General features: G+C 46.9%; 1 protein-coding gene across 6 annotated transcripts in view; it reads left to right on the top strand.

The window, feature by feature from the left end:
• Positions 1-647: 647 nt before the first annotated feature.
• Positions 648-13,040, top strand: part of REEP1 (receptor accessory protein 1) — a 110,990-nt gene continuing 98,597 nt past the window's right edge. Inside the window, exon 1 of one of the 6 annotated variants that reach the window (XM_086700690.1) lies at positions 648-863. In XM_086700690.1, the coding sequence (XP_086556816.1) occupies positions 832-863 (32 nt within the window). In that variant the 5' untranslated portion in view covers positions 648-831. The other 5 variants (XM_086700686.1, XM_086700687.1, XM_086700692.1 and 2 more) reach the window with 5 other exon arrangements.

The following is a 13,040-nucleotide window of genomic DNA, read 5'->3' on the forward strand; positions in this document are numbered from 1 at the left end:
GAGCAGTCCCCTAGGAAAGGCCTTCCTCAGGAAATAACCTTTTATCTGAGCCTGGAGGAAGGTGAGGCTTGGAGTGTATGAACAGGAGACAGGGAACAAAACACATGTAAATCCAAAATGCCTGAGTTGGAAAGAGCTAGAGGGCTATTTGGGGAATGGTGGTGGCAATGAGTTTGCAGGCTGGGACCAGATGATGTAGAAACTTGAGTATTTTAACTAGGAGAGATACATGCCCAGATTTGTTTCTTATGCAGATAATGCCTTGTTGGGGACAGACTGGAGGGGTCAGGTCCGGATACAGTAAGTCCCTTAGGAGGCTAGCGGAGTGTCCAAGTGAGGGATGACCAGATCCCCAATCAGAACAGGTGTAGAGATACTCCCAAAGTCCCGCTCCAGGCCTCGGTTTCCCCACCATCACGCTGAGGGTGGGGCGGCACGCGGGTCTCTCTCGGCCCTGCCAACTGAGCCACCTCGGGGTTCCATTTGAGCGGCCGGTGCACCAGGGCGCGCGGAGGAACCGCCCCAATTCAGCCGCGGGCCGCGACGATAGGAACGGGGCGGGTCCCGCGGGTGCCCGACCGGCTCACCGCCCAATCGCCGCGGGCCCGCCGAGCCCCGGGGGGCTGGGGCCGCCGCCGCCGCCGCCGCCGCCGCCGCCGGAACGTGCCGCGGCTGCGCTGACGCGCGAGCGCCGGGCAGGGCGGCGGGAGCGCTCAGTCTGGTGGCGGCGGCTGCCGTGCGCGGACAGACGTGCCCGGAGCGTCGCAGCCGTCCGCGCCGCCCGCAGCCGAGCCGCGCCGCGCCTGCCCCGGCCGCGCCCGCCCGCCCGCCATGGTGTCATGGATCATCTCCAGGCTGGTGGTGTAAGTGGCCTTCCCCGCGCCCCTTCCTTTCCCTCCTTCTCCGCCCCCGACCCCCGGGCTGCGCGCGCCCCTGCAGCACCCGGCCCGGTTCGCTCCGGCTATTAATACCCGGCGGCCGCTAAATTTAGCAGGTACAGTAGCTGCCGAGGACGCCTGCAAGCGGGCGACACAGGACGCGGCTGCTGCCCAGCGGGGCCAGGCCCGGGCGCAGGGGACCGGCGGGCGGGGCGGCGAGGGCCGGGACGCACAGGGGCTGCGCTGGGGGCTGCGTCCCGCCGCGCGCCCCGACCGCTTTGTTTCTCGGGTGGGTGGGATTTGCAGAGGCCCCGAATCGGCGCGCCGCGGGGACACGCGTCTGTCTCCTTTGGGAGAAATGCTGGCGGGGTCTCCCTTCGCCGCGCCCCGCCGCCACGCTTTTGTCAGGTGAAAATGACAGAGCCCAGATGAGCCTGGGGCGCTGCCTGGAGGGGTCAGCGTGCGGAAGGGTGGAGAGATGAAGGCGGGGCTCCTAATGGGATTGAAAGAATACTCCTTTTTAGGTTTCTCAAATTGACAGCGGCCAAGGCAAGTGGGACAGAGCAGGACGTGTATGAATCTTGGGGTAGACGCCTCGCGTCCCCTATGTCTGATTCCTTTGGCGGGGTTTTGTGGGAGAGAGAGAGGCAGGCATCTCCAGGAATTCACGGGAAATTTCTAAGTGACAGACAGCTACTTGGGTGGTGGCGGTGACACCTCCCAGGCCTTGTAGGAGAGCGCAGAGTCATCTGGGGTGAGGCCTGTGTGAAGTCATTGGGAGGGTGGGCGTGGGGGGCGTTTTTCTCCCTCCAGCCCCAGAGCTGAGTAGACATTTGAAGAGCTCCTTCCCTCGTGGATTCGTTTCCCTTTGGAGATATACATGGCTGTTCCTATTCCTTTCCTTCGCCAACTATTTTTGCCTGAGTCAGGACAGATTTGCCACCTGCTCAGGGGACCAGGGGGCTGAAATTGGCCTGCACAGTGAGGGCCGGAGGTGCACCTCAGGCTTTTTCTTTGTCTGGGAAAGAGAGGCTCCAGACTCTGGTTGATTGTGCGCTATCACTCCCAGCGTTGTGAAACCTCTCCCATCTCCTACCCTTCTTCACTGATTTTCAAAGAAGCAGCCAGGGGCAGCTTTCTGAAGTCATTCTCAGCATTGTATCCCCGCCACCATTCTGGGCTTTCTTCCCAAAGCCAGAGTGTATGTGCCTCTTGGCCCCCAAGTCATTCATTCCATGCAGGCCTCCCCACAGCTGTTGCGGACTGCCGAGGGTTTGTGCTGTACCTCGAGGTGGCATGTTAAATATTTAGAAGATTTCTGAAGGCAGAGTTGGCATGAATAATACAGGGAAGCGGCTGGAACGCCTTGTCCCACCTCATGCCTGACCAAGGCCTATCTTGCCTTCAGGGTGGTATAGTCTCTCCTGAACTAGTGTGTGATCTTCATATTTGGCAGTGGCTTCTGGAGGGACGTCAGGGTGTGGCCGGAGACTTTCCTTAGCCTGACTGGAGGGCTCATTTTCTATAGGTCCTACTGGGCTGGGGCTGGCCCACTGGAGAGTAAGGGCTTCTAGTTGGGGTCTGTGTGACCATCTTTAATTTCATTAGCATTCCCCCTCTTCTGCTACCCAAGGGAGCTGAGGCGGGTGGAGAAGAGAGGCATATATTTGGGAGGGGGTTCAGGGTTGCTGTTACATTCTAAAACCACACTCCCCAGAAGCTTCAGAGAACTTCAATGACCATGAGCGCTGCCCCTCAGGTCAGCCCAGGACCCTCTGCCCCAAGGAAGAATTTGTGGGATTTGGGGATGTTATTCCCACTGTCAACTCCAGAAGGTCAGAGATACCACCTGTCCCCCCAGTCACCATCTTTATAGAAACCCAATGTGGAAGTGTCCGTTGTGAATTATTAAAACCAATTTAATAAGCAGTACCTATTCCACATAAATAATACCTGTTCATTATAGGGAAATTAGAAAGTATAGATAAATAGATTGAAAATCACATTATTACCACCTAGAGATAGCTAATGGTAATTTTGAGAGGTATATTCTTCTAGATGTTTTCCCCTATGCATACAGACTTCATCTCCTCCTGTGTTTTTTTCTTTCCTTCCTCCCTCCCTCCGTTCCTCCCTCCCTCCCTCCCGCCCCCTCCCTCCTTCCCTTCCTTCCTTTCTTCCTTCATTCCTTCCTCCCTCCCCCTCCCTCCTTTCCTTCCTTCCTTTCTTCCTTCATTCCTTCCTCCCTCCCCCTCCCTCCTTTCCTTCCTTCCTTTCTTCCTTCCTTCCTTACTCCCTCCCCCCTCCCTCTTTCCCTTCCTTCCTTCCTTCCTCTCTCCCTGCTTCCCTCCTTCCCTCCTTTCCTTCCTTCCTTCCTTCCTTCCTTCCTTCCTTCCTTCCTTCCTTCCTTCCTTCCTTCTTAATTTGAGAGAGAAAGAGAACATGGGGGAAGAGGCAGAGAGAGGGAGAGAGAATCCCAAGCCCTGACATGGGGCTCAATCTCACAAACTGCAAAATCATGACCTGAGTTGAAATCAGGAATCAGGCACTTAAATGACTGAGCAACCCAGGTACCCCTACTCCTGTGTTTTTCAAACTGGCTTCCCTGAGGGCCACCCAGCCTGAGTGGGTGGGCTCTGGGCTCCCAGCCCTGATCAATGGGAACAACTCCCTTTTTGTTTGGTTTGTATATTTGGGTTCTAAATAAAAAATAATTTGGAAAATATATGGGTTTTAGTGTTAATAAAAAGCCACATATCAGTTCTCCCCTATCATTTCTAAAACTGCAGAGGGAATGTGCCTTGCCCAAGGACACCAGGTAAGCTGGTAAAGAAAACAGGCTCCAGAATTTTGGTCCAATGCCCTTTCCACCTCTGCCTGTCCTTGACAATTGCCCAAAATTGATCTCTTTCAAGCTCCCAAGACCTCTTCCATGCCATCCTGTGATTTTATCCATCAATCCCATTTCCTGTAAGAAACTTTTTCAAGGCATTGTAAACTTCTGTGACATCAGAGAACATTTAAGGAAGACCTATGACTGTGTTCTGAGGATGGAGAGGGAGTATCTTCCTTCCAACCAGAGGCCTCAGGACAAGAGGGTGGCATCCAGGCACAGCCAGACCGCGCCTTTAGATATCTGTCTTGCCTTTGGCTATGAGGGGTTTTAGGACTGTAACCATGGTTTATTTCCCTCTCTGACCCCTTGCCCCCTCCCAAGCCTCTTTTTTTGAAGTACCTGGCCCTTGCATGCACTCAGTAAAGGCTGGTTATGTTGAAGGAGATCAGAGTCCCTAGGGTAAGCAGGAGAGCCAGCAAATGTTATCCCCTGGAGATGGAGGTTAGTGGGTATCGGGACTTGCTTGTACCCACTGGGCAAAGCTCTTGAAGTGAGGACCAGTTTGAGAAGCTGCTGTTTTGCGAGTTCTCTTCCTCCTAACTCCATTGGCTGGGCCTAGGAAAAATTAAAGAATATTCAATGTAGTAGCAAGGTTGGCCCTGTTAAAACCTGGTTGATATCTGGATGGAACACAGGGGCTCATTTATGACTGGTCTGCTTGCCTCCTTTAAAATACTTTGTTTTCATTACAGAGAACTGAAGTCTTGGGCACCAATGAAATTCAAACTGGGGAAAGTATGTTTATGTGCACTGGGGGATTCACACAGAGGTTGCTCTCTGACTTCTTGGGAGAATGCACTATCTTGAAGCATTTATTCCAAGGAGAGGGTGTTGCCTCATTGTCTTTGGATAGAATTTTGGATAAGGCCCAAAATGTTGGCTAAATTAATCCAAAGGTTCCCCTTTGGTTATGAGACCAAAAGTCCAGTTCACTGTGTGGGGAAAAGAGAGTTCTAATTTTAAAAATTCTCGAGGTAACTGAAAGCTATGCAGAAGAAACCTTTATTTCCACATTGCACATCTTAAAAAAAAAAAAAAACAACAAAAAACAAAAACTAGTTTTTAGAAGGTACCGTCTGATGTTTAAGACAAGAGTCTTAGTTTAATGGCTGCAGATCTGGCTCTGTCCCAGGACTGTGATTTGGAGCATGAAGTCTAGTTGTCCTGGTCAGGGATATACAAGTAGAGAAGACTGGAAGGAATGTGAGTTGCCCTCAAGATATTCCCCAACTGTTGCAAAACAAATGGAAATCAAGAAAAAAGGCCATAAGTCCTTAAACATGGGCTTGCCTTTCTCTGGGGCTTCCTTTAAAAAGTGGAATGCAGAAAAATGATCCTATTAATTATGGGTTCAGGTTGGTTGAGGATTTATTTCCTGGCACCCTGGTATGGTATAGGGTAGGATCTGGGGAAATATTTCAATTGGATTGTGAGAGAGAAAATGTTGAGCTGGAAGTTGAAGGATTTGGGTTCTAGTCCCAGCACTGGACCGACTCACTGTTACAGTCCTAAGGCCAACTTGCACCTACGCTGGGGCCCTGCTTCTGGTCTGTGAGACACGGGTGTTGGCCAGCATCACCTTGGAGGTCCTAATTGTTCTAGGCCTCCTCCCATTCCCCTCCTCCCCCAGCTAGTCAACATGCACCATATTTATTTATAAACAAGAGGAACATCCTCAAGGAAGTGAAAAATACCAGCTTAGATATCATTGCTTTTCTGCTGCCTTGTTCTTTGTTTATTAATCCTGTCTGCCTGCTGGGAAGTAGCTTTTGTGCACTTTCCCCGCACTGTGTCTTATTTGAAGGGTAGCTGGCAAGTGAGAGTCTTACCTAGTTATTACTGGGTCAGTTTCCCTTCCCTTCTGAAGTGAGCTATCTTCTTTGGAGTGTGTATTCTTTGAGGGAGGAAGAGCTCTGGGAAGAATGACAGAAGAGAGAGTCAGGCCCTCAGTGGCCACCTAGTGAGACTGCCATTTTGTAGTGTGTGTGTGTGTGTGTGTGTGTGTGTGTGTGTGTGTGTGTGTGTGTTTTCCAAGGAGGTTCAAGAGGCTGGGGGGGGGGGGGGGGATGGGAAGACAATAGTCACAGCATATGGCACCTTTGGATTTTTATTGTCAGGGATGAGCCGCACACATGCCCAGTTGGTGTCTCTGAGAATTTTTCCAAGAACCAACAAGAACTTAAGGGGTTTGCATTTCGGCTATGAGGACATTTTCCTCTCACTCCTGGGACTTGGGTGGATTGGCCCTGATGGATTGGAAGATGGATAGTTCTATTATATTTGGTTTGAACTTTCAAATCCATCCATCTCCACAAAGAAGCACATTGTTTTCCTTTTAGGTTTTTTGTTTGTTTGTTTGTTTGTTTGTTTGTTTTTAGTTGCACCCAGAAGCTTTTCTGGGATTACAGAGTTTTTTTTGTTTGTTTTGTTTTTTGTTTTTTGTTTTTTTAAAGGAAATATAAAGGACCAAGTATTTGGGACACAATCTGAAGGAATCTTGACAGATAACCTGGTTTAGGCTTTCAAAAATGACATGTGTACCTAGACCAGGGATTGCAAATGAGTGGCATCTCATGACTGATAGGAGGTTGCCTGGAACACTATCTTGAGAAGTATGAATCTGGTTTGGGCTCCATGGGGAAGGAGTCCTGTGAATGTTTCATTCAGGGAAGATGATAATGGGGGCACACCTAATGGTACAGCATTTGCTCTCCCAGATTTAGCCCATTCCTGATCAAATGGGAGAATCCCAGTGTCAGAATTGTATACACTTCCCTACCTAAGTTAACATCCCCCCCTTCCCCGCAGCATCCCACCTCTAGTAGACCTTGTCAGCCACCAGGCAGCTCTAGGGCAATGGCACCTCCTTCTTGCCAGTATAGGGGCTGTCCAGCCTAGTGGCTCTCTGGTCTGCCTTATTCCTCTTAGGACGATCACTCATATACTACATTCCCCTCTTTTTTTTCTCTTTTCCTTTCACCAGTCACAGCTCAGTTAAATTCTACCTTGGTCTTCTCTTGTGTACTTATGCGTTCACATCCTTTCTGCCTCCTTTTAGGGTCTATGTATGAAACTCTGGGCTTCAGAATGAATTTCCTCTTCCCATCTGGCAACATATTTCCTGGCCATCCTATTTCCGACTCTCGATCTCAGCTCAGGTCCAATGGGAACTTGTCTAAGATTCTCATTATTGGCTACAGAACCAGGATTCAACCCCCAATGAGCCATTTGTGCTGGACTGTGACCCATCCTTCCTGGTTCTGAGAGATCACAGCTATGACTTTTCATGAGTTCTGAATGGCATCCTTGGACTTCCCTAACCCAGTGCCCAACCACGAACCTTTCACAGATGGGCTGCCTAATTGTGATCTGTGTAGAATTTAGTTTTGCCCAACTTGGGGTTTAGACTGCCAAGACAATGCCTGTCAGACATAATATGCTGAGTGGACCACACTACTCGAAAGAGAGTGGGATACAGCCCACCTTGAGAAAGGCATGATAAAACACAGCCAGCTGATGCTGACGGCTTACAGTTGACTTTCAGGAACATGCAGAGACCTTTTCTCATGAGCACAAGAGGCTGAGAACCGCTTGTCCCTGTGTGTCCCTACTGAGGAAGTTGCAGGATCCAGTAGGATCTGTAACCTCTTCAGGCCAGGCTCTGTGTGCTCATATACCACAGTTTTATGAGGGAGACCTCTTCGCTCTGTCTTCAGAACATTTCCCCATCCAACTGACTTCTGTCTCTGCTGCCACCATCATGTTCCATGTTCCAGTCCCCAATTATTTCTCTCCTGGATCATTCAAAAGCCTCCTAATTGTTTTCTTGCTTCTACTCATATGCCTCCAATGATTTGTTTAAAATATAAGATAGATCATAGCTTTCCCCTGCTGTTTAAAAATTGTCCAAAGAATTCCCGTAATATTAAGAATATAATTCAGGGGTGCCTGGGTGGCACCCTCAGTTGGTTGAGCATCAGACTATTGATTTTGGTTCAAGTCACAGTCCCAGGGTCTTGGGATCATGTCCCGCATCAGGCAGGCTCTGTGCTGAGCATGGTGTCTGCTTAAGATTCCCTTTCTCTCTCTCCCTCCCTCCCTCCCTCCCTCCTTCCCCCTCTGCCCCTCTACCCTGCTTGTGCTTTCTCTTTCTCTAAAAAATAAAAATAAATAAATAAATAAGAATAAAATTCAGATTCCTTACCATTCTTAATGAGATGCAGCAAAGCCTGGCCCCTGCTCACTGCCCTGACTTCACCTTGTACTGCTCTCTCCACACTCAGCTCCAGCTTCCTGACTGTCCCTGGAAGGCAGCAAGCTTGTGTCACTCAAGGGCCTTTATACTTGCTCTTTGCCCTCTGTCCAGGATGCACTCCCCTAAGTGGTCCATGGTCCTCACTCTCTTTCCATTTAGATCTCTGCTCATATGTCACCTATCCAGGAGAGGCCTTTTCTGACCATCTTCTCCAAAAGACACCCCACATATTGCTCTATCCCCTGAAATTATGCTTTTAATTCATTTATTTACTGGCTTATGGTCTGTCTCTTCACATAGAGTTTGATCTCCATGACTTTTGAGACTTTGATCTTGTTCGTAGCTGTTCTCCCAGTACCTAGAGTAGTACTACGCTCATACTAGGTGTTTAAAAAATATTTGTTGAATGAGTGATGACTTAGTATTCCCTTTGAGTTTAGAGGATCCTTTTTAAACCTGCGTTTATAGAACCTTGATTTGTGACCATGGCAAGTGACTTGACTCAAGCCTCAAGTTTCTCATCTATAAAATAAAAGATGTGATTTCTCTCTTTCTGGTGATATGAAAAACTAAATAGTCTGGAGGTCTTCCCATAATAAAGCTGAATTTTAAAATTTCTACAAAATTTGGATAAAGTATAACTGATCCCCTCAAAAGCATAGCTGAGCTTTTAAGTAAGGATCCTTGCCAGGAGACAGAAGAGAGAGGGAATCATTTTGCAAGGGTGTAAAATAGTACTGTAGCAGGGACCTAATGGATTACCCTGAAATTTAGTTTAAATCAACAGTCATTTTGCTATCATCTCTCCTGGCCCTGTGGTTCAGGAATTTGGACAAGGCACAGGACACAAAACACATCTCCACTCCATGACGTCTGGATCTTTAGCTGGGACGGTACAATTGTCAGTGGCAGACTAGACATTTGTTCCAAGGCCTCTGCATGTGGTCTTCCTATGTGATTTCTCCAGCATGGAGACCTGAAGACAGTCATATTTCTTATGTGGTGGCTCAGGGCTCCAAGATTTAATGTCCAAGAAGCATCAGTAGAAACTGTAGGACTTCTTATGACCTTATAACAGAGGTCCTAGGATGACACTTCTACTACATTCTATTGGCCAAGCAAATACTAAGGCCATAATAGATTTGAAGGGGGGCAGATTAGACTCCATCTCTCAGTGGAGGGGTATCAAATAATTTACAGCCATTTTTAACATATCAACTCAGAGAATTGGCCAGCTTGGTTTTAATGTCTATATAGAGAAAACAGGGGCCTTGGGTCTGTGGGGGCTGAACATTTACATATAGCTGACACTTGAAGCATTAGGGTACAGTGTAGTCCTGAATAGGACAGACCCATGAGCACAGGGAGATGACAGTGAAGCTTGTCTGTCTTGCTCTGTGTTCTTGGTGGGGGTGAAATCTCCCTTGGGACTTTGAAACCACCCATGGATCTGTCCTCATATGGGTTTGGAGTCTAAATGATTGCATCCTGCATGGTCTGAATACCCATAGCTGAGAAATAATTGGTCCTGGGCCAGTGTTGCCCCTGGGGTACCTTGTAAGAATTAATCAAGTCTCTTTAAGAACCTTCAATACACATTGTACAGAATTAGCTCAAAGAACATGAATTCACACCCCAAAATTACAAAACACCTGAAGTACTGACCACCCCTAACCTGGAGTTAAACACTACCAGCAGCAGGGTTAGCCCCACAGACATAAATAAATGAATAACACACATATATTAATTATATATATTATTTATCTACAATTGCCACTACTTACAGACTTTAGAATAAGCCTTCCTAAGTGAAAAAATAAATCAAGAATTGAAAATACAAGAAAACAACAGATCCTGGGGCAGAGTAGGGAGAGGAATGGGCCCATTGGAAAAGAAGCAATTCTAAACATAAAAAATAACGAATTGAAATAAAAACTCAGTGGATTGTTTAAATGATGAGCGATTGAGGGGCGCCTGGGTGGCTCGGTCGGTTAAGCGTCCGACTTCAGCTCAGGTCAGGATCTCGCGGTCCGTGAGTTCAAGCCCCGCATCGGGCTCTGTGCTGACAGCTCAGAGCCTGGAGCCTGTTTCAGATTCTGTGTCTCCCTCTCTCTCTGCCCCTCCCCTGTTCATGCTCTGTCTCTCTGCCTCAAAAATAAATAAACGTTAAAAAAAAAATTAAAAAAGAACTAATAAAAAAAATCTTTTAAAAAATACATGATGAGCGATTGAATACCAAGGGAGGAGTGTTTTCAACACTACTTATCTTGGAGCTAGAAGGCATTTTAGTGATCTCAGGTTTTTGTTTGACACTAGAAAGAAGATAGGACCGGAGGGCTTAGGTCATTCATCAAGGTCAGTAGCCTGATTGGCTAGGCCAAGATTTGAGGCCGGGTCTTAGTTTCTGAAGATGCTTAATTTTATGTTGTTAACAGGGGTTGGACGAGGACTGGTGGTGACTAGAAGACACACTTTTGGCTTGATAGAAGGGCAGGATTTCTAGTAATTGGTGCTAATGTGAGGCAATGAGTTCTTGGCTTCTAGCCCTAAGACCTTCCAGCTCTAAAACTATGATTTTAATATTTTCCCTTATAGTGGTAGAGGAAGAGAGGTAAGAGTTATTGGAAAGATTCTCTTTTTCACTGGGTAGGCTTTCCATTGTCGTGCAAGATTGGCTGATTGATTCATTCGTTGACTCACTGCCTGCTTATTGACCATTTGTTTTGGACCACACACTGCTCTGGGCACCAGGAACGTAAAGATGAATGCATTTCAGTTCCATCTTTGAGAAGCTGATAAGGTCACACCGCCAGTCAGTGGGAAACTCGGACTTGGATTCAAATGTCCCTCCTGTCCAGCCAGTGCTCTTTCCGTCGAGTGGGTATGTGTAAATGACTTTTCCGGCTTTGGTTGGAAATTGTAGGGAGGAGCCCTTTCAGCAGGGGAAGTGGTGCATGTCACATATGAATGCGTGTAACCGCTGCCGCATCTCTCTGCCTGGGGAACACTGGGGCACCCAGTGTTGGGAGAGAACAGGCAGAGGAGAGGGTGTACTGAGTGAAAACAGTCTGGGACTGACAGAGGGGTGAGGTTGAGCATTCTCACCCATTGTATTAGTCTATAATTGCAGCTGTAAGAGCCACAAACATCGCGGCTTAACACAACAGAAATTAGTCTCTTAGGGTTTTGGAGAGCCGAAGTCTGAAGTCAGTCTTTTGGGGCTGAAATCCAGATGCCATTAGGACTTCTGGAAGCGCCAGGGGAAAATCCATTCCTTGCTTCTTCCAGCTGCCGGTGGCTGTTGGCATTCCTCGTGACCACATCCCTTCAGTCCCTACTTCTATAGTCACTTTTTCTTCTCCTCTGTCTTCGTATCTGTCTTCAGTCACTCTTGTGATTACATTTAGGGCCCACCTGGGTAATCCTGGATACACTCCCCAGCTCAAAATCCTTAAGGTTACCACACCTATAATGTCTCTTTCGCCATATAGGGTAACATTCATAGGTTCTAGGGACTAGGCCCCAGCTATTTGGGGGGGATCACTGTTCAGCCTCCCATACCCATGGCTGCCGGTTCTGCTGCCATTAAGCTGAAGAAAGTTCATCTAAAAACAGACTTAAGAAAGGTGAAGATTCTGATGTTCTAACATCTCTTGTCTCCATTTCCAGACTTTCCTTGATTTGTAGAAATCAACAGAAAAGACTGGAAATGGTGAGGGTATAATGGATAACAATACAATGAACACTCCTTTACTCAGTGCCTGCTTAAGAAGTAGAACCTTACCAGGGTGCGTGGGTGGCTCAGTCGGTTGAGTGTCCAACTTTGGCTCAGGTCATGATCTCATGGTTTGTGAGTTCGAGCCCCCTGTCGGGCTCTGTGCTGATATGATAGCTCGGAGCCTGCAGCCTGCTTCAGATTCTGTGTCTCCCTGTCTCTCTGCACCTCCCCTGCTTGAGCTCTGTCTCCCTCTCTCTCTCAAAACTAAATAAAAACATTAAAAAAAAAAAAAGTAGAACATTACCTTCATTGTAGCAGTATATCACCACTGTTAACGAACATTTGGATTTTTTCTAGGTTTTTGTTTTTCTTTTATTCTTGGAAAGAGCTCTGCAATGAACTTTCTTGTACGTGTTTCTGGGTACACCTGTGCACAAATTTCTTTAGGAATGGAATAGCTGAGACATAGGGTCTATGCTTTTTTCACTTGCCTAAATAACATAAATTAAATGTTCATAGATGTGTAGGTCCATTTCTGGGCTCTTTGTTATGTTCAGTTAATCAGTTTGTCTGACCCTGCATTAGGACCTTACTGTATTAATTATAAGAACTTTTTGAGAATTCTTGCTCTCTGGCATGGCAAGGCTCATCCATATCTTACTCTTTATAAATTATTTTCCAAAATGGTTTTCCTTCAGCGATGCATATAAATAACTTCAGTTGCACCATGGCTTTACCGTCACTTGATATTGTCACAGTTTAGAATTTTTGCCAGTCTGGTGGGTACAAAATGGAATCTCATTATGGTTTTAATTTGCATTTCCCTGAATACTAATGAGATTGAACATCTTTTCATATGTTTATTGCCCATTCATGTTCTCTCTTCTGTGAAGGGCCCCTTCAAGTCTTGCCAAATTTTCTCTTGTCCTTACCTTATTAGTTAGAAGGAGTTCTTTAAATATTCTGGACTCTAATCCTCTGTCACTTATGTGTTACAAATGTCTTCTCCAAGTCTGTGGTTTATTTTTCCATTTTCCTTTATGGTGTATTTTGATGAACAGAAGTTCTTAATATTAATGCAATTTTTTCATTTTATAGTTTATACTTCTTGTGTCCCCCGAAAACCTTACCTACCTGAAATAATGACGATATTCTCCTACAGTGCTCCTCACAGTTTCATTGCTTTGCCATTCATATTTAATTTCTTTCTCCATCTGCAGATGATTTTTATATATGATGTGAAATAGGACTCCAGAATTTTTTCTTTTTTTTTTTTATAAGGAAAACATTGCC

Source organism: Puma concolor, chromosome A3, assembly GCF_028749965.1.
Source record: "Puma concolor isolate L17-30 chromosome A3, mPumCon1.1.hap2, whole genome shotgun sequence".
NCBI classification, from domain to species: Eukaryota; Metazoa; Chordata; class Mammalia; order Carnivora; family Felidae; genus Puma; species Puma concolor.